At 36.1% G+C, this 27,576-nt stretch overlaps 1 protein-coding gene and 1 long non-coding RNA gene across 4 annotated transcripts in view; both read right to left on the reverse strand.

Moving 5' to 3' along the window:
* Positions 1 to 12,127: 12,127 nt before the first annotated feature.
* On the reverse strand, positions 12,128 to 22,277 carry LOC143649791 (uncharacterized). The gene is made up of 3 exons (XR_013159188.1): positions 16,015 to 22,277; positions 15,008 to 15,224; positions 12,128 to 14,109 (listed from the first exon to the last, which is right to left on the reverse strand). It is a non-coding gene; the product is annotated as an uncharacterized LOC143649791 (long non-coding RNA).
* Position 22,278: 1 nt separating this feature from the next.
* The window catches only part of MAN1A2 (mannosidase alpha class 1A member 2), a 236,889-nt gene continuing 231,591 nt past the window's right edge, over positions 22,279 to 27,576 (reverse strand). For 2 of the 3 annotated variants that reach the window (XM_077119755.1, XM_077119756.1), the window contains one exon: positions 22,279 to 22,559. In XM_077119755.1, coding sequence (XP_076975870.1) covers positions 22,427 to 22,559 — 133 coding nt within the window. In that variant the 3' untranslated portion in view covers positions 22,279 to 22,426. Of the gene's footprint in view, positions 22,560 to 25,094; positions 25,185 to 27,576 lie in introns of all 3 variants that reach the window. The other variant, XR_013159187.1, reaches the window with a different exon arrangement.

Genomic DNA, 27,576 nt, shown 5'->3' on the forward strand with positions numbered 1-27,576 from the left:
GGGTTAGGTGCAGACCCTGGAATAGTAGGTCAGACCTCCTGCTGGATTTATCTAGCCCTGGCTGGAAGCTTGAACTAGGATGTGGAGGAAGAAGCCAACACAGCTCTGAAGGAAACTGCAGGATCCCTGTAACTTTTACAGTAGGCACTGGCTCTCAGGGAAGGTTGGCTTCATGCTGTAAGTTAAAGTGGCCAGGGCTGGGCACACAGGCAGACTCAATAAGCCATTGTTAGAGGTGGCATTGCCTAATGATTAAGGACGTATGTTCTGGAGTCTCACAGCCCAGTCCCAATAACCATGGGCAAGCTATACAACCTCTCTGAGGCTCAGTTTCCTCCTATGAAAATGAGAGTGAAATAATAATACCTTGTGGTTTGTTGTGAGGATTACATGAATACAGTGTTTGTAATGTGATTACCAGAGTGCATGGCATGTTGCAAGGGTTTGAAATACAAGGGTATGCTTGTCAAACTGGATGATGAGAGCCTGAGTTGCTAAGGGATTTACAGTCTTCACAGAATGTGTAGCAACTATCCTCCACTTATAAAAGCTGTGGCAGACTAGGAGGTGTTGAGTAAGGCTGAAGCCAAGTGGTGAGTCTGTGCATGAAGCCCAGACTTCAGGTTCCTGCCCAACAGGCAAGCTGTTAAGGAAGGAAGGATAGGCTGGGCCTCTGCTAGTCTAGTGGGGTGATGTCATATGGATGATCTTAATTCATCTTCACTGCCCCCGTCCTTAGTTTTCCAGGGCTGCTATGATAAATTCCACACACTGGCTGGCTTAAACAACAGGAATTGATTGTCTCAGAGCTTTGGAGGCTGAAGTCCAACATGAAGATATTGTCAGGGCCTGCTTTCTGCTGAAGTCTGGAGTGCTCTGGCAATCCACGGACAGAGAACTTTCTCTTCCCTGCGTCTACTCCTCTGATTTCCTCTGGCTTCTATGTCTGTGTCCAGTTTCCTGTGTTTATAAGGACTTCAGCCATATTTGATTAAGGCCCACCTTCCTTCATTTTGGCCAACACCTTCACTAATAATTGCACCTTCAAAGGTCCTATTTGTGAATGGGCTCATACCCACAGGAATGTGGATTAAGATTTGAACATGTCTGTTGTAGGGCACCTGATTCAATCCACCACAACCAAACACCCTGAGAGATGGATTATCATCTCTATTTTTCAGAGAATATTGAGTTTTAGGGTTATGAAATTCATGGCTCAAGGTCACACAGTGAATATTGAACAGACCCGAGATTATTTGAACTCAATGTGTTTAGCTTTGCAAATATTTGCAAAGGAGTATTTGTCTTTTTTGTTGGTGCTGCTGCTCCCCAGAACCTGAACTTTAGGGAATCTCTTCCTGTACAAACCTGCCAGTGAGTCTCAGTGAGCAGACAGTTGCCTCTCCCTGGCAGGCGGAATGAACTGTTGGACTCCTCTCCACTGTTTCCCCAAACACAAACTTCAAACCTCTCATGAGATTGCTAAGTAAGGGGACACGAAGACAAGTCTGCCAAGGTCCAGCAACGGAGGCTGTGCTGGCAGTGGTCCCCTGGCCAGGACTTCCTGCAGCCTGCCGTCCTGAACTCCTGGTTCTTCTCCATCTCCAAGTCTATGCCTCCAGCTCTCTGCAGATTGTCTGAGCCCTGAGTATCCCTCCCCTAAAACCCTTTTGCTTAAGTTGCCTGAGTTGATTCCTGTTTCTTGCATTGTAGAATACTGACAACATGGACCCAAAGCCACAGCAGGCTGCCTCTGCCTTCTCAGAGCTGCTGCTTTTCTTGACTAGGAAGAGACGGTGCTGCTGGGGCCCTACGTATAGGACTGGAGATAGTTTGCTGCCTTGCCCCTTCTGGCTTAAAATGCCCTTCGCTGAGCACAGGAATTCTTGCTGGACTCTAGCAGTAGGGTTCAGCTGTATGGTCAAGAGATGGGATTTGCAAAAGAGGGTCAAGGGCCACCCCAGGACATCAACCTCAGCCATGTATCATTCCTTTAAAGGGTCACACAGAGTGAAACACATACCCATGTGTAGTTGCACACTCTTACACATGTAAAATACCTGTTCCCAGTATCCGTCCCTTCTTCCATGTTACATGTGCACACCAGATGTCCAGTTGCATACATTCTTTGTCCCTCTGGCTCCTTTGGCCCACTTTATTTCCCTTCTCTGTCAGCCAAATGAATTGCCCAGTTTGGTGCAGCAAAAGTGTAAAGTATGAAGCAGGGAATGGTGGGTGATGAAGCTAGAAAATGAGCAGACCTGGCCAGAGCACAAAGGAGCTCTGCTGAAGGCCTGGGACTTTCCCATAAAGTCAGAGGACCCATGAAGCGCCATGTCAGAGAAAAGATCCTGGGGTGCTGAGGTGGCGGCTGCACTCTGCAGCTTCTGCTCCTAGAGCTTTGCCAAGGCACATGTGCCCAGGGTATGATGCCTGCATGCAGAATCGCTGGGAGACTTCACTGTCACTCCCACCTGAGCCTATTCTCTTCTCCTTCCTCCTCTAGGGTCTTCTTTTGCCACACTGCTTTCTGCTTTCCAAGATGGATGGGAAGAAACACATGATCCAATCTCCAGGGCACATGCGCATTTATGCCTTCAGAGACAACTGCCTGAACTCCCTGCCCAGATATCCACCAGATTGTAAGAATGGTGCCTGGCAGTGCCCTATAAAAATATCAATTGAAGATCAGTTCAATAGACTGGGGGAATCTGGGTGAGCAGCTGATGAGGGAAAGATTTTGACCGTGTCTTCCAGACACAGATAAGGAACTCAGTGTCCCAGGTGTTTCTTCCTTATAAGCAAATGCCCTCTGGTCAATGTTGACTGCGTGCAGGGCTTACTTCTTTGAGTTCACTTCTAGATTTTGAACTGATGATTCCTCATACCTTTTTTAGTTCTTCAGGATTCTACAAAGATTTATTTTTTCTTTTTTGGCTCTGTACCTCTACTGCTTTGTACAGTTCTTAGCACAAAGTAGATGTACAATAACGTTTAATGCAATGAATATTCCAAAAGGACTTAAGCAGAGTTATAAACACAAAAATAACTGAGCAATTATAATTTGATTTGTAAAATGTCATTCAATATACTATTCTATAGTATGCGTATGGTCTCATATGAGGTAAAAATCATTTATAGTGTGCAAATTGGAATTTTTCTAGGCTGATTTCTGATAGATTTTTTTCATCTTCTAATAACTCTTATTAATCTACCTTTAAAGGAAGAGCTGTTTGTTTCAAAGAAAACAGTGAAGTCTATTCAGACAATATTTGTTTTGTGTTGGAAAACATTTCATCACTGACTTGGTTTCAGTGCGGCATGGGCCCAGGGCAAACAGAATCCTGTGTTGAGGTTGCTGCAGGTTGCAGCCTATCCTATCACAAAATGATAGGTTTGTCTGAGGTTCCAAGAGCTGGGGTATCCCTCTCAATAAGCCAATATCAGGGTATATTGAAAAACTTGAGTTAGAGGTTTCACTGCATCTCTAACCTCTTAGGCTTCAACCAGCTGAAGGTTTTTTAAAAATTGAGATTATCACCCTCTGGTGGCATACATTTCTGGATTCTCACTGCTGAACTGTTTCAAAATACTTTGCCCAAACTAATTAGTTTGGGACTGTGCTGGTTTGAATCTATTGTGTACTCCAGAAAAGCCATGTCCTTTAATCCTCATTCAGTATTGCTGGGTGGTTTATCTTTTTAATTATTTCCATGGAGACATAGCCCACCCAGTTGTGGGTGGTAACTTTTGATTAGTGGTTTCCATGGAGATGCATCTCCACTGATTCAAGGTGGGGTTGCTTACTGGGGCCCCTTAAGAGGGAACCATTTTGGAAAAAGATTGAGAGCCACCAGAACCAATAGAGTCCACACAGCCAGAGACCTTTGGAGATGAAGAAAGAAAACATTCCCAGGGGAGCTTCATGAAACAAGAAGCCTGGAGAAAAACTAATAGACGTTGCCATAAGCCTTTCCAGCTGAGAGAGAAACCCTGAGCTTCATTGCCCTTCTTGAACCAAGGTATCTTTCCCTGGATGCCTTAGATTGGACATTTTTATAGCCTTTACTTGCTGTAATTTGGACATTTTCATGGCCTTAGAACTGTAAACTTGCAACTTAATAAATCCCCCATTTTAAAAAAAGCCATTCCATATCTGGTATATCACATTCCAGTAGCTTCCAAACTAGAACAGGGATTCATGCAATGCTTTGATGAATATATATTTTTTTAATTCCAGGGAAGTCCCTTAATCTCTGCTTAAGTAAGATTCATTCTTACTTAGGATTGGACCCTGGCTTTCGGAAGGGAGAGCCACTCCTGGGATTTGCTGTGTACCCCTGTTTTCCTATATTGGGCCAAGGACAGTTGGTGCCTGAAAATGACTGCATGGGAGGGTTGTTTTACGGGTCTCTGTGAAAAGGATGTACTTTCTCATATTCAAAGTTAATCTCCAACATGTGCTCTAGATCTCATGTCCTCCTGATTCTTTGGGTATCTTTCTTTATCATATAGCTCCCTTTCCCTTTATCTTCAAATTCTTTACTTCCTCTTAAAATTTCATTCAAATGTCAATATATTTCAAGAAGCCTTTTTGGATTATCCTCTTCCTTCCCAGATCTAACCTAAGCATGATTAGATGTTCCTCCTATGGTAACTCTAAAATACTAAGTGCTTACTTCTGTTATAGCTTTTGTGACAATGTTGAGCCTGACAGTTACTTTTTGGGGGCAGGAATTTGTTTGAGTTTTGATTACAGTTTCTAGCACTTAGTAAGTGGGATTTCAAAGAATTTGTGTGGAATATAATAATACTAATTATAGATCACATCCAAATTTTCTAGTGCAGTTCCCTCATTTGATAAATAATAAACTGAGGTTCAATGAAGTTAAAAAACTTGCTTAAGGTCTCACAGTCAGGGGAAGATATAAAACTACAATTACAGACTCTTGACTGCTCCCACTAGGCCCTGATGATATTCTGTATACCAACAGCAGTGTGTACTTCCCACTTTTCCAGAGAAAGGACACAAAACACATCTAGTGTTTTTTTTGTTTTTTTGCATGGGAAAACACCGGGAATCAAACCCGGGTCTCCGGTCTGGCAGGCGAGAGCTCTGCCTGCTGAGCACTGTGGCCCACCCCATACAGTGTTTTATAATATGTAGACTTTTCCTTTAGTGTCCATGGCTTTGATAACATTTTCTTAGAAACTAAAATCATGAGAAATGGATTGTAATGACCCTTAAATGTGATAGCCTGGTCTGATGAAAAGAGTACTGGGTTCTAAGGATCAGGGTGTATATTTATTCAATAAACATTTAAAGAAATTGTGTTAGTTTTTAAGAGGAATAAAAGGATAACTAGAATACTGCCTGTAACCTTAAAAGTTAAGTAGTTGGCAATTTAGTAGGGGAGGTAAAGACATGTCCATAAATATATATTTATTACAGGGCAGATTTTGATGAATCCTAAGAGAGTTATGAATGTGAAAATGTAGAATTCGCAAAGCTAGGAAAATCAGGCAAGCTTCTGTGAAAGTTTTAATTGTGTAATAACATGAAAGATAAATAGGATTTTGACAGAAGTAGATAAAGATCTTTCAGGTGGAGAGAGTAAATATTGAAGAAGGCTGAAATTTGAAGAGAAAATTTTAAATAATATGAATAAAGAAATTTATACCTGTATCGATGTCTATATATCTACCTACCTAGCTATTTCTGGCATGGTAAATGGCAGAGTGAGGAGGTCAGCAAATCCTTTCCTCATAAAAAGGAGGAATAAAATGGACAAAATTGTAAATTAAGCAAAAATAGCCACTTAGGGTTCTGGAGATGAAACAAAGGCACACATCAAATTGAGAAGTATTTATTCAAGAAAAGCTACTGAACCTCAGTAAACAACAATGTGAGTCTGTGATGTTTTAGCCTGGGGCTGCACCCATCCTCTTCCTGGTTCCATCAGCATGGCAGTTCTACCAGGGCAGGACAAGCTGGGAAAACCATCAACTTTGCCGCTGTAGGAGGTGACTTGGAGTGGAACACTGAAAAACTCCACACTCCTCGACACTGTTAGACACAGTAGCAATCTCAGCAGCAAATGAACATGAAAAGTCAATGCAGCTAGCCTGAGATTTGGGTTCTGGTTGGGGTAAGAAACAGGGAGATATAAGGAATAAGACAGCCACAGAGTACCTTGATAAATACCGCACATCCCTGGTAGCGTGGAAGGGTTCATACAACCTCAAGGCTGCGCACACATGAGAAGAGACCAGAGAAAGCCTTAAATATCCATACAATCCTGGCTGATGTGAGGCCTTGTGTATAGGCAGAAAAGACACTAAAGGGCCCAGGGAAAGTAAAGCTAGGGCAGACATGGAAACTCCCTGAATTCTGAATGTTCCTCGACCTACACACATTTTCACTGAAACATGGCATAGCCCTTGTTGGCTAAATGTATTTGAGCACAATTTCTGACAAATCATTGGATGACCACTAAGGTATGCTGACACAAGGCGACTCTTAGGAAGCCAGGCTTAGAAATATAAATAAGATCTAAAAAATACAAATCTGATCAAAGACACCAGTGGCTGCATAGGATGGAAGAGATGGTCTCCACAAAATAGCGCAGGCAAATCATTAAACAAGCAAAAAACAGAATCATTATCCGCACCCATCACTTCCATCGTTGAGGGAACAGAATTCAGAGTTGCTACAATACTATATTATCTGAAATTCCAGTTTTCAACAAAAATGCTACAATATATGCAAAGACCAGGAAAGAGTTTTCTATTCTCAAGAAAAAAAGCAGTCAATAAAAACTATCTCTGAGGGGGCCCAAATATTGGATGTAACTGACAAACATTTTAAAGCAGCTATTATAAATATTTTCAAAGAACCAAAGAAACCATGTTTTAAAAATTAATTCAAGAAGTGCAATTAATAACGTATCAGTGGCAGAGAGTTCAAATAGAGTCAAGAGACTACTCTGGAGGTTCCTCTTACGCAAGCTTTAGGTAGACCTTGCTCCTATCATAACCTGCCAACCCCCAACCAGGAACATTCCAGCCAATCCTAAAGAACATCCAGGGCAATATATAAGATTCCACAAGGGTTCCAGGCACTAGAGTAACTTGCCAGAAACCTACAACCTCCAGATGGGTCTCTGGTCCATTAAGTCCTGAAACCTGGATCAGCCTCTCCAGAACATCAGATAGTTCCATCTCTCTACCCCATATTAGTGACAGACCCTTCCAATATAAAAAATTTAGAATTGCCATAGCCCAAACAACCCCAATGAGAGATATGGAAAGATCAAAGGTGATGGTGGAATTATGCATAGAAGATTGGACTTAACAAATGAATATGAATGCTGAATCATTAAACTGATATCTCTTTCAGTCTCCAGTATTTTAGAGCAGCTAGAAGTAAAATCCTGAAATTGTGAAATTGTAACCCATGTTAAAGTCTGGAATATGTTCTACAACTAATTGTGGTGTTGTGCTTGGAATTTTATAGGTTTTTGTATATATGTTATTGTTGACCAAAAAAGAAGGGAAAAAAATCAATTGTGAAGATAAAAAAGTATTTAAGTCCACTAGCCTCCTATATTCTGGAGCAGCTAGAAGGAAAAATATGAGAGGATCATATGGTAGCCCATGACAAACTCTGAGATCTGCACTGTAACCACTTTTTGAAGAGTGCTTTGCAAACTATTGCTTTTTTATTTCTTTGCTTTGTATATATGTTATACTATACAATAAAAAAAGTTAAAAAAAAAAAAAAAAGACATTGAGCATTTGGAGACCAGGACAGGAAAAGATTCCTGTTATATGTGTTATCTGCACAAAACAAAATGTATTTACAAGCTTTTTATTGAAATTGGGGATAGGGATCTGTTGTTCATAATACATTATTACTAATTTATGATATGTAAAAATGAAATTTCCATTGTATTTATTAAAAAATAAAAAAATTAATTCAAAATACAGCAACAATGACTCATAAAATAGAGAATATTAATAAAGAGATGTAAAATATATTTTAAAAGAGCCAAATGGAAATTCTGGGTTGAAAAGAATAATAACTGAAATTAGAAACTTACTAGAGGGGCTCAACAGAAGATATGAGATGGCAAGAGAAAGACTAAGCAAACTCAAAGCTAAAACAATAGAAATTATCCAATCTGAAGAAAAGAAAGGAAATATTATGAAGAAAAAGGAGCCGTGTCTCAGAGACATGCGGGACACCGTCAAGTGCTCCAACACAACACATCATGGGACCTAGAAGAGGCAAAGAGACAGGAGCAGAAAAAACAATTTAGGAAGTAATGGCCTAAGACTTTCAAATACTGAAGAAAAAACAGTATTCTCCACATTCAACAATCTCAACAAACTCCAAGTAAAATAAACACAAAGAGAACCACAGTATGATTCATCACAGCCAAATTATTCAAAGACAGAGACAGAGACAAAATCCTGAAAGCAGCAAGAGAAAACTGTTTACCATGTGAAGGTCAACAATACAATTCCAGATAACTTCTCATCAACTGAATAAAAAAATAATTAAAAAACACATTGTTGGACTTATATAAAGGTGCAATATATATGATAATAACAGCAAAAAAAGAGAGGAAAATAAATGAGCCTATACCAAAGCAAAATTTCTATCTATATTTTCCTGGAGTTAGTATTACTATGAAATCAACTGTGATGAATTATTATCAACTGTGATGAATGAATCAACTGCGATGAGAAAATAATGGAAAAAAATATACAAACCAACAAATGAATTAAATGAGATGCTAGAAAATATCCATTCAACACAAAGGAAGGCAGTAAAGGAGGAAGAGAGGAACAAAAATACATGTGATATATAGCAAACAAGTAGCAACTTGGCAGAAATAAATCCAGCCATATCAATAATGACCTTAAATGTGAATGAATTAAACATGTCAAATAAAAGTGAGAGATTTAAGACTGAGCAAAAAATAAGATACAATTATATGTTTTCTTCAAGAGATACACTTGATATTAAAAGGCATAAAGAAAGTGAAAGGATAGAAAAAGATGTACTATGCAAACAGTAACCAAAGAGAGCTGGAAGGGGCTATACTGATATTAGGCAAAACAGACTTTAATACATAAATATTACTACTGAGTAAGAGTGATACTTCATAATGATAAAAGGGTCAATTCATCAGGAAGATATAACAGTTTTAATGTATATGCACATAACAACAGAGTCTCAAAACAGGTGAAGCAAATACTGATAAAACTGAAAGGAGAAAAAAAAAGAAAACTGAAAGAAGAAATAGACAATTTAATTTTAGTAGTTGGAGACTTCAATACCCTATTCTCAATAATAGATAGAATATCTAGAAGGAAAATCAGCAAGCATATGGAAGATTTGAACAACACTACCATCACTTGATCTGTCATTTACATTAAACGTTCCCCAAACTAGGAGAATATGCATTCTTTTCAAGTAAACATGAATCATCTCTGGGAATTTAATAATTCAAAAGCATTAAATTTAAAAGCATTGAAGTCATACAAAGTATACTCTGCAGCCATAATGGAATTCAATTAGGAATCAACAAGGAAAAAAAAAAGAGAAATTTGCCAACTATTTGGATTCTAAGCAACACACATTTTATTTTTTATTGTGAAAAATAGCATATACACAAAAAAGCAATACATTTCAAAGCACACCACAACAATTAGTTATAAAATAGATTTCAGATTAAACAACACACTTCTAAAATAACCCATGGTCAAAGAAGAATTCATAGGGTAATTAAAAATATTTTGGCCTAAATGAAAAGGAAAGCAAAATATCAAAATTTATGGCATGCATAAAAGAAATGTTTAGAGGGAAATTTGTTGCTTTGAATATCTGTATTAGATGAGAAGAAACATCTCAAATCAATAACTAAGTTTCCAAGTTAAGAAACTAGAAAAAGCAGAGCAAACTAAACCCAAAATAAGCAGAATGAATAGTAAAGATAAGAGAGAATTCAATAAAACAGAAAATGGGGAAACAATAGAGGAAATCAATAAAATCAAAAGTTGGTTGTTTGAAAAAATTTGACAAAAATTGATAGTAAAACAGGATAGGACAAAAATTACCAAAATTGGGAATGAATAAGGGGACATCATAGAAATGGACAAATTCCCAGAAAGATTCATGTTACCAAAATTCTCTCAAAAAGAAAAAAAAAAACCATTACGGATAATTGATAACAAGAAAAGAAATTCAATTAATTAAAAATCTTCCCACAAGAAAAGCCCAGGCTCAGAGAGGACTTTATCTGTAAATTCTAGCAAAATATTTTTAAAAGATTTAATAGCAATCCTTTATAAACAGGTCAAGAAAATATGAGGAAATACTTCACAACTCATTTTATGAGAACCATCCTGATACTAAAGTTACAAGAGAAGAAAGCAACACAAAATACCACTAATGAATATAGACGCAAACATCATTAAAAATATTATCAAACAGAATCCAGAAATATAAAAAGTGTTGCACACCACAGCCAAGTGGGATTTATCCCAGAAATTCAAAGTTAATTTGACATCCAAAAATTAATTAATTAAATATACCATATTAACAGAATAAAAGACAAAAAAAACCCCACGTGATCATCTCAATGGATGTGGAAAAAGCACTTGACAAAATACACCTGCTGATGATAAAGCCTCTTAATAAACCAGAACAGAATGAAGGGCACCTATGAGAAATCTATAGCTAACATCATACTTAATGGTGAAAGACCGAAAGTTCTCCCTCTAAGATCAGGAGCAAGGCAAGAAAGATTGCGTCCACCACTTCTATTTAACATTATACTGGAGGTTTTAGCTAGTGCAATATGGGTAAAAAAGCAAAGAAGAAAAGAAAGAAAGAAATGAAAGGCATCCAGATTGGAAAGGAAGAAATAAAATTACCTTTCTTTGAGGACAATATTATTCTGTGTGGAGAAAATTCTAAGGAATACACAAAACAAACAGAATAAATGAGTTCAGCAAGGTCACAGGATACAAGATCAATGCATAAAAATCAATTGTATTTCAGTATACTAGTGACAATTTGTAAATGAAATTAAAACAATTTCATCCACAAAAGCATAAAAAATAATAAGGTACTAAAAAAATAAATTTCACAAACAAGTGCAAGACTTGCACATTGAAAATTAGAATACATTTGCTAGGAGAAATCAAAGATCTAAATAAATGGTGAGATATCCCATGTTCACGGATTGTAAGACTCAATATTAAGATGGCAATTCTTTCCATATTTATCTAAGGATTCAATATAATCCCTATACAAAAGCATACAGGCCTTTTTTTTTTTGAGAAATTGACAAAGTGATTCTAAAATTTAAATTAAAATGCAAATAACCCAATATAGTTAAAAGTTCTGTAAAAGAAAAACAAAGTGGAAAACATACGCTTCTCAATTTCAAAAGTTACTCTAATGCAGGGTTTCTCATCTCATCACTATTGACATTTGGACCAGATAATTCTTTCTTAGGGGACTGTACTGTGTATTGTAAGATATTTAGCACCCTTATCTACCAGATACCAGTAGCACTACCCAGTCTGACAATCAAATGTCCTCAGATATTACCAAATGTCCCTGAAGGGAGGAAGTCACAATCATTACTGCTTGGTCGGGAACGACTGCTCTAAAGCTTCAGTAATCCACACAGTGCGGGCCTGGCAGAAGGAAAGACAGACAACTGAAACAAATGCAGAGCCCAGAAAGAAATCTTACATTCGCACTTCATTCATATTTGAAAAAAGGGCCAAGGCAATTGAATAGGGAAAGGATAGTTATTTCAATAAATAGTACTGAGATAATTGGATATCACTTGCAAAAACGACTGTAGGCCATTATACCCAGGGAATTAACTTAGAACAGATTACAAACCTAAATGTAAGAGCTAAAACTATAAAAAAAACTTTTAGAAGAAAATATAGGTCTAAAATTTTTATAATGTTGGTTACGGTAAAATGCAAAATCCATAAAGAAAACTGACAAACGGCACTTCATCCAAATAAAAATCATTTGCACTTCAAAAAACACCATTAAAAAATGAAAACACAAGACATAATTTAAGAGAAAAAAATAAAATTTTTCTATCTATATATATATTTCAACTTAATAAAATAAGCAATCCAATTTTTAAAATGGACAAAATATTTGAATAGACACTTTCCCAAAGACATGAATGTATAATGAGCACAGATGCTCAACATCATTAGTAGTTAGGTAAATACAAATTAAAGCTACAATGTGTTACAACTTCACACCCACTAGAATGCCTATAAAAAAAAAGAGGCCGATAATAGCAAGTTTTGGTGGGAATATGGGAAAACTGGTACCCTTACACACTGCTGGTGGGAATGTACAACAGCCTATTTTGGAAAACGTATGTATGTATGGTAGTCCTTTAAAAAGTTATTCACAAATTTACCACAGGACTCAGCAACTCTATTCCTAAGCATATATTCAAGATAAATGAAACATATGTCCACACAAAGACTTCTATTTTCAGCAATAAAATAAAAAGGAATGGATACTTGATACCTTCTATAGCATGGATGAACCTTAAAAACATTATGCTAAATGAAATACGTCAGATGAAAACATCACATATTGTATGACGTGATCCATTTATATGAAACATCCAGAAAAGACAAATATATACACAGAAACCACAAGAGGTTGGGATGCAAATGAAGATTGACTGCTAATGGGATAAGGGATCTTTTTGGAGTTATGGAAAGATTTTTAAACTAGATTGTGGGATGGTTGTACAACTTTATAAACTTACTAAAAATCACTGAATTGTACATTTACAAAGGGAAAATTTTATTTTATGTAAATCATACCTCAAGAAAGTTAATTTTTTAAACATGTAAATAGCAAAAAGTTGTTGTATGTTCTTACCTCACAGATAACTACTGTTAATTTTTGTCCATTTTTCCTGTGTATGTTTTTAACAAAAATTAATGCTATAAAATATATGTATGAATATATTTTCATGTCATTAAAATTTTTAAGTAGCGAAACTATACCAGTCTAATTTCATAGAATCACAACTAATCTTTCATTTGACTTCTTTTAAGTTTTAGTTTCCTTGTTTCTTAGCTCTTTACTGACCTGTTCTAATTGCCCTTCCTTTCTTTATTAAAATGTTTCAATTCCTTTAGGAATGGTTACTTCTAAATTGCTGCTAGTAAAATAATTAAAACAACTAAAGTTGTGAGCTTATTTGGGGCCAGGTTCATGGATTTTTCTTACATAATTCTCCCAAGAATCTTATGTTATCCCCATTTTACAAACAAGAAGAACGAGACTTAGTGGAGTTAAGAAACTTGTCTAAAATCAACCAAGTAATTTATAGACTCACTCATAATCTTATATGATGGTGGGGGTGGAGGTGATTTTATATTTTTAATTAGAGAAGTTGCAGCTTTACAGAAAAGTCATGCATAAAGTACAGAGTTAACCTATACAGCCTATTAACTCATTAGTGTGGTACATTTGTTACAATTGATACAAGAACATTTTTATAATTGTTCTAATATCTACAGTCCTTAGTTTACATTAGGTGAACCCATACTCTTAATATGAATGCTATTTGCATGTTCACAGTTTTTTTTGTAATCCAATTGTATTAAGTCAGGGTTCTACAGAGAAACAGAACCAACAAGAGATATCAGTAAATATGAGATTTATAAAGGTGTCTCACTCAACTGTGGGGATGGAAGAGTCCAAAGTCCCTAGGGCAGACTGAGAGGCTCGCAGCTCTGATAAAGGGTCTGGATGAACTCCAAGGAGAGGCTTACTGGAGAAGCAGTTAAAGAGTCTCTCTTCTCCCTTAAAAGTCTTCAATTGATTGGATTATCTCACTGTGGGATACATGCCTTAGTTGATCTCAGATGTAATCAGCCACAGATGCAATCAACTGACTGATGATTTAACACACCAGCCTTCCGGTTTATCAACCAGCCACAAAATATCCTTGAAGCAATGGTCAGGCCAGTGCTTGCCTGACCAGACTACTGGGCATCATCACTTGGCCAAGTTGACACCAGAGCCTATCACATCAATGAAACAATAATAGAAATTTTAGTTATTTGGCAGACTGTGAGAGACCCAGACTTTATCAAATTATAATCACTCAGAGCTCCTTATTCCTTTAACTGTACCTGGTCATATTTTAGTTGCTTCTGAAAATATAGCCCATAATTAATTGTGAATCATCTACAATGTAATTACCTAGTCCAAGATTTTGATCAAGTTGAAATCCACTGTGCCAGGAAGAATTAAAGACCTCCTCATGAATGTAAAATTGAATATTTCAGATAGTTTCACCACTACCTTATTTGATGCTCCATGGGCTTAGTTTCAATATCCTGTACTTTTAGAGTATCAAAAACAGAATTAAACAACTATTTTTAGTTCAGTTGATTATTCCTCAAGTCCCTTAAGCCTATATTTGTCAAATAATCACTTATAACAGGGTCAGGTCAAATTATAAAGTGACAGACTGAGGCCCCATGACTGAGGCAATTTTTAAGCTTGATCTCAGAAGCTGACCTAGATTTGGTCTAAGAGATAGCTGGCACAGTAATGCTACAAGGTTGTTACATAAGTCCGCAGTTTGTTTCCTTAAAATCAGTTGTAATAAAAATTACTCTTTAGGCAAACTCTTCTTAAACTTTCTATAACACCAAGAATATGAAGATTAACGGGGAAAGACTGAAAGCTCTCTCTCTAAGAGCTGGAACAAGACAAGGATGCCCATTGTCACATCTGTTAATCAACACTGTGTGGAAGTTCTAACTAGAGCAATTAGGCAAGAGAAAGGTATCCAAACTGGAAAGAAAGACATAAAACTCTCACTATTTGCAGATGACATGATCCCATATGGAGAAAGTCCTTGAAAAACTACAAGTGAGGAGAGGATGTGGAGAAACAGGTATGCTTACTCACTGTTGGTAGGAATGGAGAATGATGCAGCAGCTCTGGAAGGTTGTTTGGCAGTTTCTCAGGAAGCTAAGTATAAAATTACCATATGATCTGGCAATCCTGTTACTAGGTATACTTGGAAGAACTGAAAGCAGAGACACAAACATTTCCACACTGAAGTGTCCATTCATTGGGTCAATGGATGAATTGTGGTGTATACATAGAATGGAATATTGTGCAGCTGTGGGAAGGAATGAATTTGTGAGGCATACAACAAAGTGGATAAACTTTGAGGACATTACGTCAAGCGAAATAAGCCAGAAACAAAAGGACAAATATTGTATAAACTCAGTAATATGAACTAACTATAAAGAGTAAACTTTGAGAGTTAAATTCGAGAGCATAGGTTTTCAGGATAGAAAGGTAGAGACTGGGCAATTGTTGCTTAGGGAGTACAGAATGTTTAATAAGGTTGATTGTAAATGTTTGGAAATGGACAGCACAATATTGTGTGATGGTAGCACAATACTGTAAGTGTAACAAAGCTTGAGTGTAAGTGTGGTTGAAAGAGGAAGTCTAGTGTCGTTTATGTCACCAGAAGGAGACTGTATAATTTAGCAAAACCTAGAGCGGACGATGATGGTGGGTAACTGTACAATAAGAATGTTCTTACATGAACAAAAACAAATGTATGTCACTATTACAAGGTATTAATTATAGAGTGGTATATGGGAAAAACAATTAAGGCAAACTAAGGTCTCTAGTTAACAGTAACATTGTAATATTCTTCCATTAATTGTAACAAAGGCAGTATACTAAAGCTAAATGTCAATAATAGAGGGACATAAGGGGTATGGGATATTTTTTAGAAGAAATGGGAATGTTCTCAGACTGACTATGGTGAATGCCTAACTTTGTGGTATACCAAGAGCCACTGATTACGTATTTAGGATGGATTGTATGGTGGGTGAATAAAGCCGTTAAACATTTTTTTAGGGCAAGCAACAGTGGCTCAGTGGCAGAATTCTCACCTGCCATGCTGGAGACCTGGGTTCGATTCCCGGAGCCTGCCCATGCAAAAAACAGAAAAATTAATGAAATTTTAGGGTGTATGTTAGAATAAAAGTTAAAACAAATATGGGACTGTACAACACACTGAATCTTAAATTAAACCATGAACTACAGTTAATAGTATGAACACAAAATGTGCTTTCATCAACTCTAACAAATGCACCCACCATACTAATGCACAGTGTTAATGATGGGGAGGGCACTATATGGGAATTCTATTTTATGCATGATTGTTCTTTAAAATTACAACTACTCTAACAAAAAAAATATTATAACCTTGAAAAATATGTGAATATTAGCTGATCCAAAAGAAATATGTTCTGAAGGTGGGAAACGCAAGATTACCAGTTACTGGACAAAGCCAAAGTTGCTGCCTGTAAATAGGCAGAAACTGAACTATAATGGTCAGTGGGTACAAATGAAAGGTAAACAAAGATTTTTCACTTGAAGAACACCTTTATTTGATCTTTAATATACAATATTATCTTTAATTTGTGAAAATTACATATGTAGGATATAACTGGAAACCAGTTCAGGAGTGGCCAGTGGGTACTCAATTTAGGAGCTTAGACTTACCCCACTTACTATTATTAGTTTAGGGAAAAATTATATCGATGAATTTGACACGAGATTGCAGAATGGCATCCAAAATTCCAAATCCAGTCATTGAAATTGGGAATGTTTTAGTTAATCCAACAAAAACTAATTTCTGATTTTTCTTTAAAAAAACACCCTTTTCCTAAGAATGAACTGAGATGATCTTCATGGGAGTTTTGGTATGCAATTTGCAGAATTCTGTAGCATTCAAATGTCTGTACGACACTTGCAATTGTGTAGAAAACATCTGTATATAAACACGTATGTATGTGGGTATATGTGTTTATGTACCCACATTTATATGCACACTGAGCTGAAGGGACCTGTATAGGTGGTGGGAACACCCAGTCTAGAAAGGCAGCACATTTATAATATGAAAGAGAAACAAATTACTGCTTCCTCTATCACTCTGAATAGCATCTCTACCCGCACCTAGAATTTCAAAAAATAGTGAAATATGATACATTTAAAATGAAAAAAATCCATTACCTTTCAGAATGATTGGTGCATTGCTATGTTTATAATATTAATACGGCATATAATTTCAAGACTAATGTCACAAGTTCGGCAATTGCTGGGCTCAAACCAAGTTAAAAATGGATTAGTTAAGCAGTGGAAGCATAAGAATGAGGTTAAGGATGCTTTATTCGAAAAAAATGATGCATACTGACATTCTGAAGTAAGTCATTGACTTGTAAAAGCACTGAGAATTATGCAAGAAGAGAGGAAGGGGAACTCCCTTTTTGCATACATCCTTTCTCCGCTTTCCTCAGGCTTAGGCTGTTAAGAGAGGCAAAAGGGGCAGTCGCCTTCTGTAGTTTAAAAAAGGGAGTGACTGTCAAATAGGAAATGAGGCACATAATCTATTTTCTATTGCCTAAAATTTTTCAAAAGACTGTTTCTAGAGAAATTTTATCTTGTGGACCCTAACGGTACCCAAGTGGAGGGATTTATGCACAGCCAGCAACCCGAGACCTGGTCCGACCTCAACAAGCAGGCAGAACTTGAAGCGTGTAACATTTGAGACCCTTCCTTTTGCACAGCGCCTCCAATACTGTGACATTAATAATAAGACAGGGCAAACACACAGGCTGATAATATACTCAAGAACAAAAGTTTTGCTTCTCTCATGATAGCCAAATCACCCTGAAACTTAAAAAGATTCCAGAAGAGTAGACCTATTTTCAAGACTATAAAATATATAGCTTTCAGTTATACAAATAACAATCATACATACACACAATTTTTGCTTCAAAAATGAATAATGTAAAGCACAACACAAAAAGAAGATGCAGAATGAATTTACAAGGTTTTACATAAACTTGTGATCAGGGGTCAGCAAGCTACTACCTGTGGGCCAAACCAGTATCTCCATCTGTTTTTTTTTTTAATGTGGGCAGGCACTGGGAAACGAACCCAGGTCTCCAGAATGGCAGGTGAGTACTCTGCCTGCTAAGCCACCGTGGGCCACCCTCTCCATCTGCTTTTGTAAATAAAGTTTTATTGGAACACAGCCAAGTTTATTCATTTACATTGTGTCTTGGCTGTTTTCAGGCTTCAATAGCAAAAATGAATAGACAAAATGGCTCACAAAATCTAAACTACTTATCTGGCCCTTTACAGAAAAGCTTGATGACCCATTACAGATCAAAAAGAGCATCTCCATCATGAACTGAATAAGCTGAGGTAACAGAAAATTATCTTCCCATGTTCTTAAACCAGAATAAGTATATTAAAGTATCTCCATATCATATTTGGTTACTCAAATATTCTGCTTAGAATTTGTGCAGCCATAATAACTTACTTAAACACAGGCGGTATTACTATATTAGAAATCTCTCTGTGTATAATGGCACTGATGTATACATCTATGTAAAAAGTGGATAAGATAGGAACTAGCCATTTTGAGAGCAATGAATCTTAAAGAAAAATAAGAACTTAAAATAATATTACTAGGCACTATTATTAGGAACTTAGAAATATTTTAGTATATTTTTCTTTATATTAGTAGCATGGGACCATTAGGAGGGCCCATACAAGACCAAAACCAATTCACAACCGAGACCAAAACCAACTGACAACTGCCAGTGATTATCCATGAATTATGTGACAAAATTTTTTTGAATATAAAATAACCAGCACGTCTACAAAACAATTTTAATTAGGCAATTAGAGTGATACAGTAAAATAAGAATGCTTTTATTTCCTTCTAAAGAAATTTTTTTAAGTTGCTTCAGAAATCAAGTATTTTTTGACATTTCCCAAGAGACGTTAGTTAACTACAATTACAGGTTAGTCTTATACAGCAACACATTGTTTAAAATATATTATAAATCATTTCTTTTCCTCTTTAATTTAAATGAAATATATAATTACGGATTTTTAACATGCTTCATACTGGAAAACATTTAAAACGGTATGAACTGCTCTCATATAGAAAATCCCATTGGAATTACACAAAATATTTTAACACCTGAAAGTGCCTAGCACAGTGCTTAGCACATATTAGGTTCTTCATAAATGTTCACACATTCTCTCATTTGCTCATGCACTCATTCAAAGAAATTCAGGCTTAAGAAGAAAATGCAGAAGGAGAATGGCAAGCACAATCTTTTCTCAACAAATTTGTAGCTTTGTTAAAAACTTTGGCAATGGATCGTGGAGAACATAAGAGATTAAAGGTCAAAAATTTCAAACTGCTTGGTCAAAATCTACCAAGTGAAGCTTGGGTTGCCCTAGATGACATCATGAGGATTCAGGGTTTACATCCCACAAAAGGAGCACATTCTTTCAATGCCCAGGTTTTACTTTTACATATAAGCTTCTGCTCAAAGACATGTATAAGCTGGTGTTACACAGAGAACAATATATACATGCAACCCACCAGAAAGAAGAACCTCCTGACTGGGACCTTATATTTCTGCACTGAGACTTCCTTTTGGTTGGGACCACATTCTTGGTTTTAATAACTTTATGCTGATTTAAAAAATACATATTATCAATTGGTTTGAAACAAAAAGTGTGACTCTAAAATGAAAAGAAACAAATGTAGAAGATGGAAGGTGTTCAACATCTCTGTTCTTTTTTTTTTTTCCTATGTACCAACTACCTATTCTGCACATTTGCGCCAAAGGCACAAGGTGAGGTGTCAGCTCTCTGAGGAGGCACCTAGAAAGGAGCGTTTTCAGGCTCTTTGTGGAAGGGCTTAGAGATTCAATAAGGATTTAACCTGAGTAATAAGGCCTACATATGCAAGGACAGAAGAAAGCAAAGCATATTCTTGGGAACTAAGCAGAATATGGGATAAGGATTGATCTTTGCAGAAAGAGTTAAAAATCTAAAACATGACACTGGCGACTCATTTGTAGCTGGCTTTACTTGCCTTTGGTATTCAGAGAAGAAAAAAAGTTGAAGCATTCTTACAAATTCTAGTCTTCTCATCAAAAGGAACATAGGGAGTTGGTGAAAAACCCTTCCTCTGTTCCTTTCAAATTCCTTGCTTGTACTAAAACTAGTCTTGCTTGGATATTTCTCTGCTTCTCTTAAGCTCCAGTCATCCAAGTAATACAGAGCAGCTGGGGGAGAGGGTCTGTTTCCTTATCACTTGAAAAGTTCCTGGGAAACTAAGAAGGCCCCTTTATTCCAAGTTCTTCTAAAGCAAAGTGAGGGAGGTTCACTGCCACCTGTACAGTCGCTGTTAGTCTTTGCCAGCTCAGATTTTCCCCTTTTTTCAGTGACTTATAAGTGGGTTTGTGCTATTTTTAGGAAGAAGGCCACGTTTTTGTTTTTTTTTTCTGCAAAAACAATTACACTCCCTTTCTCAAGTCATATTAAAGCCCTCTACCCCTGCTCACTCAAAAAACAATTTTTCAAAGAGTAAAAGTTGGAATTTAAAATATGTGCTAAAATATGTCTTAAAGATTCAATAATGCAGCTGGTCCTAAAACCCTCATTTTCTCTATATACTGAAACAATTTGGGGTGGCTGTCATTTATTTATGGCCCATTTTCTGAACTATGTGGATTGTTGGACTATTTGTGGTATAAGATGGTTAACTTAAAAAAGATTTAATTAATATATTAAATATTTTTCTAATTTAAATCTACTACATGCTAGTAGGAGGTTAGAAGAAAAGCTATCAAAATAAGGAAATAAGCTTTTAGAATTCCAAAGTGGGCTTCTTGCATAAGCATTATTTCATGAACTCTTCAAATTCAGAATAAATATTAAACTAGTTATACTTTTCTCAACTTTTATTAAGTCACTGGCAACTGTTTGTATCAAATGAAAGGAGAAATGTCCTGCACTGACAAAGGGACATAAAATTTATAAGCAGTAGATATGTACATAATAGTTCTTCATGAAATTTAAGTTCTTCCCCACAAAATACAAAGACCCAGAAATTTCATTTAAAAGAAATATCAATTCAAAAACCTACTGATGGGGTGGTGGGACAGTGGCTTAGTGGCAGAGTTCTCGCCTGCCATTCCAGTGACCTGGGTTTGATTTCTTTGCCTGCCCATGTAAAAAAAACCTACTGATGGTAAGAGAATGTCCCTTAGCTATATCCTAAATTTAGTGTAATAACTAATTGTACCATGCTTTTATCACTCACTGTAAATTATTTTCAAACTATTCTGATGAATTCTTTGGATTTCTATAAATATCCCTGGAGAAAATAAAAGTTGAATTTATTCTTGAACAGAAAATATTTGTAATAAAGGATTCCTTGTTCACACTGCAGATGGAGTATTTAAGGATGTTTCACTGTGTTTTGTTCTGAATTTAATAAATTGTACTAGTAATTTGGCTCATCAAAGAAAATTCAGACCCACATAGTATAGTACAGCTAATTTTGCCAAGTCACATAAATAGAGTTGTTAGTTGAATTTATAATAATGCTAAAGTGGATAAAATTTACTTGGTAGATTTGTTGGCAGTGAAAAATAACTTACTACCAACAAAGCCAGTGCTTTCTCTTGAACAGGTTTCAAGGCGATGGACTACAGCATTTTCTCCATGTTTCGTCATGCTACCATCTGAACCACATGCACAGAATCCCAATCACAGCCTTGTAAAAAGTAGCTATGATAAAACAGCAGCTTCAGCGACTCCATTTGGAGACAAAGATGTGAGCAGTATTCTCTGTAAGATCCTATCTCCAGAGAAAATTAAATTTAATCAAGAAATTTTAATGGAATAGAGTGGGATTTGAAATGGTTGCCAGTCTGGTTCTCCAACGAGGAACTTGAAAATTCAGACAGGGATAGGAACTTCTGTTTCTTTTTCAACTCTTCTTCCTGCTGATGCAGTTTTGATGTTCTTTTGCTTTTGTCTTAGTTTATTCCATTATTAAAATGGAGATGAAAGTGATTAAACAATGTGAAAATATTTTATTTGAAAGCTGCTCCACTGCGGGAGGAAACATATATAATTGGTTGCAAAGGACATCTCTAACTCCTGTAAGGTGCTCCATATTTCCTGGCTTGTTCTTAGGAAGTCTAGCCTCTAGACTTCAGAAGTGGAAAAACAATGTAGTAGTAATAGACATCATTTCTCACATGACCATTTCATTAAGAATTAAAGCACATCAGGTCCCTGTCCTACACATACTGGAACATGTTTTGGTCAGGTATAAAATGGAATAATTTCAAAGTTAATATATTTACAAATTGAAGAGTCTTGTGGGTTTTCAAAAGCCCCCTCTCTGGCCTAATTTCTGTAGTGGTCCATGTAAACAAAACACAGGTGAGAATGGTCCTTCTGGAATTGCTTTCATCGAACAGCAGGATTTCCTGAAAGTGTGTTGTTGGCTAAACGTAATACAGGCAGAGGGTGAGCCTCCGTATTAAATACCCAGTGGTCTAAAGGTAAAAGGTCATCACCGGAGAACAGCAGATACAAATATCTGAAAATAAAAGGGAAAGAAAGAGCTTCAATTAGAAATCAACAAAAAGATACAGTGATCTCAGTTTTAACAGCAGATGTGAAAAACGTATCACAAAAATAAACCTGAGTGGCCCAAGTGATCTAACGTACAAAAACAATGTCTCAGTTTTAACAGCAGATGTGAAAAACGTATCACAAAAATAAACCTGGGTGGCCCAAGTGATCTAACGTACAAAAACAATGTGTTCTAGAATGGTGCAAAAGACAGTCTAGTAAACTGCAGAATCAACCTGCAGAAATAAGACAAATGAAATAGCAATGATGTAAAATGGCACAGAAAAAACAATTTAATAATTTTTCAAAGAAATTATTTTAAAGATCATAATAACCATACGTTTTGGCAGCTTACAGAGTTCTTAGTACAACTAGAAATCAATTCACCTTTATTCATAAAGACTGACAAAAATAAGTACAATATATTATTTGGAAATTGCAAGGACTTTTACACCACTCCTAATGCACCAGTTTTTGCAGTTCTTGGAGCAGGTACAGCAAAGTTTAAAATAAAGGTTTTGGAGGGCTTTGTCAGAAACATTATGGTTTTATAGGAGGCTTAATAATTTGTTAATTGTTCTTAATGGGTATTAGTACTGTTTATATGAAGGCAAGGATTCCTGATCCCTCAATCAGTACTGCAAGCCACAGTGGTCATTGAAAAATTAAAAATGGTAGAGCCAATGTATGCGTGGTTCTTACCTATAATGTTGAGCAAATTCTAATCTGAAAACTATTAGGGGGTCATCAAAATGGACATAAAAACACTATCTAGAGTCAGGAAATTTTGGTTCTAACTCTTGATCTGAGCAATGGCCTCAGAAGCTCAGCCCTTCAGAAAGCATCAGGGAAGAATTCCTTTTTACTAGTTTTAGCCTTAAATTCTTTATTTAAAAAAACAGGCATATTGATAGCTTTTACTGATTACTATTATAGTTCTGGATGATGGAGTAAACACACATAGAAGTGAAGTAAATGGGGATTATGTATCAACTCTATTACTAGTAAAGCTGGACTGGTAAAGGCTTGCTATCTCACTCCTTAGCCATAAACCTTGAGACCTGCTTTTCTCTGATTAATCCAGGTAGTAGACTGAGAAATTGAAACTGAAAAAAAAAAAAATAACAACAAAAAAACTCCCAAACAAACCAGACTGTTGGACTTAGCAAAAGATCCTGCTTGGTCTGCTTACTAGCTAAAGACCAGAAGCTCAAGCTCCTGGTCTGCTGGTCACACACACGCTAAGGAGTACTGGTTAAATGTGGACTAATGGATATCAGGCTCTCCCCATCTCATTACTTCTGGTAAGGAGGAGTTAAGTAAAGAAATGGAAAGAGAAAATGCAAGTTTCCTCCAAAATGATTCCTTTCCATGAGGATACTATGAAGTATCTCATGCAAACAAATGTCATGAAAATCAGTAAGATAATAAATGTGAAAATTTTAGAATAAAGAAATTTATTTTTAAACTTTCCTTTAAGTAAAAATATTTTAATTAAATACTGCTACAGTGGGTAAAACCTCAGAATGTACACCAAAACCTCAAAATATGATCTTATTTGGAAACTGAGTTTTTGCAGATATAATTTATATAAGTATCTCAAAATGAAATCATCCTAGATTTAGGACGGGTCCTAAACTCAATGACTGGTACTACTATGAGAGAAAGGAGAGGGAGATTTGGACAAAGAGATACTCAGGGAAGAAGGCCATGTGAAAACAAAGGTAGAGATTCAAGTTATGCTGCCACAAGCCAGGAGTCACCAGAAGCTGAAAGAGGTAAGGAAAGATTCTTCTCCAGAGCTTTTGGAGGGTCCTGCCAACACCTTGATTTCAGACTTCTGGCCTGCAGAACTGTGAGAGAGCATACTTCTGTTGTTTTAGCTAACATGTTTGCAGTGATTTGTTATGGCAGCCTCTAGAAACTAATACAACTACCGTCCCTACTACCTAGGATAGTAACTGACCTTAAGCAATGCTGCATGTTCCTACGGATTTAGAATAAGACTAACTACTTCTTCAAGAGTCAAATAATCCCTAGCGAGCAGGAGTTAACTAGACATCTTATTTATATATTTAAAAACTATAACAAAATCAATGTTTGAAGCTAAAGTAATATAGCTAAACAACTTTTTTTTTTTTTAACTTTGAGGTACAAATCTGGGAGAGTATTCAGTTATACTGATATACTATTACTGATTTAAATTCAAGATTTTTCACTTGGATTTAAAAAAAAAAAAAGAACAATTGGGGAAACATGGCCTTTTCTGTGAAAGCTGAGAAAAGCTGATAATCTAAAATAGCTATCAGACTAATATATTTTTTTTCTCTAAGGATTATTTTTTAAAACTATTGTTTCAAGTCATAGCTAATAAATGACAAATAGCATTGACAAAAAACCTATAAGTATATAAAAAGGTGCTTGTGACTACTTCATTCTTGCTAGACGGTTTTAGTTGTTGCTTACTCTCTAGAGCTATTTTTTAATGCTGTTCACTTACATCTTTTTTATCTTTCTTTTATCTAAAGATCAAGACATCTGGAGAAGGTGGCGGTGCTAGCAGTCATCTCAACATGAGTGCTGGTGGTAACTGAAATAGGGAAGTTTTTACAGAATTAAAAGTCAACCAAATCTGAGGAGAAACATGAAGGTATCTATAGAGAACTGGTAAAGCTAAAGAACCAACAATCAAGTTAATGTGTTCTTACTTATTTCTTTAATAGCCTTGATGACTCACTCTGACAAACACGAATGGCAAGCTTCAATGTATTATGGATAGATGTTACACTCTAAAAAGGCTTGCATTGAGGATTACAAGTGGTTCACAAGAAAAACTTAGACTGTTTGAAAATAATTTACTTAAAACTACCATTTCATTTGGTTCTAATGTCTAAATAATGTCTTTTTAGAATGGTCTGATAAACAAGCTATCAAATTAAACTGATCATACAATTATTAACCTCTCCAAAAGATCTGCCTTTCTCTGCCCTTCCCCACATCTTTACTCAAATTGTAATTTTTTTTTCATTAGGGCATGTGATAGGGGTGGGGAAGAGAAAAATATTGAAAGGAACAATGAACACTGGGTATATTATGGCTACAAATGCAAAATATACATTAATTTTTTTACATTAATTTTTAAGATAAACTGGAAGAGGCAGACATTTGTTATGCTGTAATAGTTTAGGCTTTGTCCCCAAATCTAAGGGAACTAGGGAAATACGTTTTCCTCTGCCTTTAGAGGTTGAATAAGTTAGGATGGTTTTGCCTTTAGGTTACAGAACACTTAAGAGGAGCTAACTGATAGGGATTTATCATCTCTTATAATAAAAAGCCCAAAGGTAGATGATAACAAAGGTTAGTTAATTCAGCAGTAAAACAATGTCAGAGCTCTGGGTTGTACAAGGGTCCACGAAAAAAATATTTTCCTGAAGCAAAAGCTTCTTGGAGCACTGCCTTGAGAAAACTTATAATCTGTAAATCCTTTCTCTATCTTTTTGACATGTAACATAAATTTTTTTTAAAAGCCTCACAGGCCTCTTACCAGCTTTACAACCCAAGAAGGTTTTTCTTAAAGGTTTGGGAGCTGCTGGGAATTCAAATCATGTCCACCAAAAAGGCAGGTTCGGGTCCCCACCCCTGGTCCTATGGGTGTGGATCCATTTATGAATAGAATTTGCAAACGTTATTAAAGTGGGCCCCAAATGAATTAGGGTGCACCTTAATGACTGAAGTCCTTATATGCAAAGAAAATTAGACACAGAGGAACCTCAAAGATTTCCAGCTGCTGGGAAACTAAAACAAGAATGAAGGTTTTGAAATGCAAACATCAAGGAAGACAGCACACCTCTTTCCCAGTCACTGTGGGAGTTTAGTCCAGGTGCCTTGCTAAAGACAGAAGTTTTCATTTTTCCTTTGGATAAAGGCAATTAACTAAAACAAGTGGCCTCCCCAATTACCAAGTGAATTTAGGATGAACTATGTATATAGCAAATGGTGCTTTTAAGTACTCTTATATGAGAACAAGTTATTGTTTATTTTCTTGAGAACATGCATGTAATGGATTTTATCTTCTTGGCTATATAAAAAGGTGAGATCTCTTTCTGACTTTGTAATCTTAGTAGTAGATTGCCTATAATGCAGATCACAATCTGGCTTATTGCTTAATCAACAAGAAAACTGTTTTCTTTTCTACATTTGTAGAGAGGATTTTCTGGGTTGGCAGACTTTATCTTTTTCTCAGCAATCAGTATCTCAGTGATTTTTGTGGCTTTCTCCTCAACATTACAAGATGCTCCATGCCTTATGTATATCCATGCAAAACGTCCAAAGGCAGGAAGGGGAGGTGACCGTCGCTTTATGTGTGGGTCTATTTCGACATTCTAAAGAGTGCAGTGGTATACCACAATCTGCACTAATGATATTGACATCTTTTCATGTGCTTATCTTTTATTTTTATATCTTTTTGGTGAATTGTCCTTCAAATTTTTTGCTTGGTTTTAAATAAGTTTGTGTGCTATCTTATTGCTGAGTTTTGGAAATTCTTTATATACTCTAGATACAAGTCATTTATCAGATATATTCTTTGCAAAAATTTTATCCCTATCTATGGTTTATCTTTACATTCTCTTAGTTAGATGTCTTTCAAAGAGCAGAAGTTTTAAATTCTGAGTCCAATTGATCAAATTATTCTTTTACGGGTTATGCTTTTGGAGTCATATCTAAGAAATCTTTCAAGGTCACAAAGATTTTCTTCTATATTTTTTTCTAAAGGATGTATGTTTTTGAGATATCAAATTTAAGTCTATGATTCACTTTGAGTTGCTTTTTTTGTATGTAACAGAAGATAAAGTTCTTTTCATTGCATACAGAAATCCAATTGTTCTAGCACATTTGTTGAAAAGTATACTTTCTCACTTCATTGCCTTTGTACCTTTGTTAAAAAAAAATCAATAATCCATATATGTATGTTTTTTTTCTGG

Source organism: Tamandua tetradactyla, chromosome 11, assembly GCF_023851605.1.
Source record: "Tamandua tetradactyla isolate mTamTet1 chromosome 11, mTamTet1.pri, whole genome shotgun sequence".
NCBI lineage: Eukaryota > Metazoa > Chordata > Mammalia > Pilosa > Myrmecophagidae > Tamandua > Tamandua tetradactyla.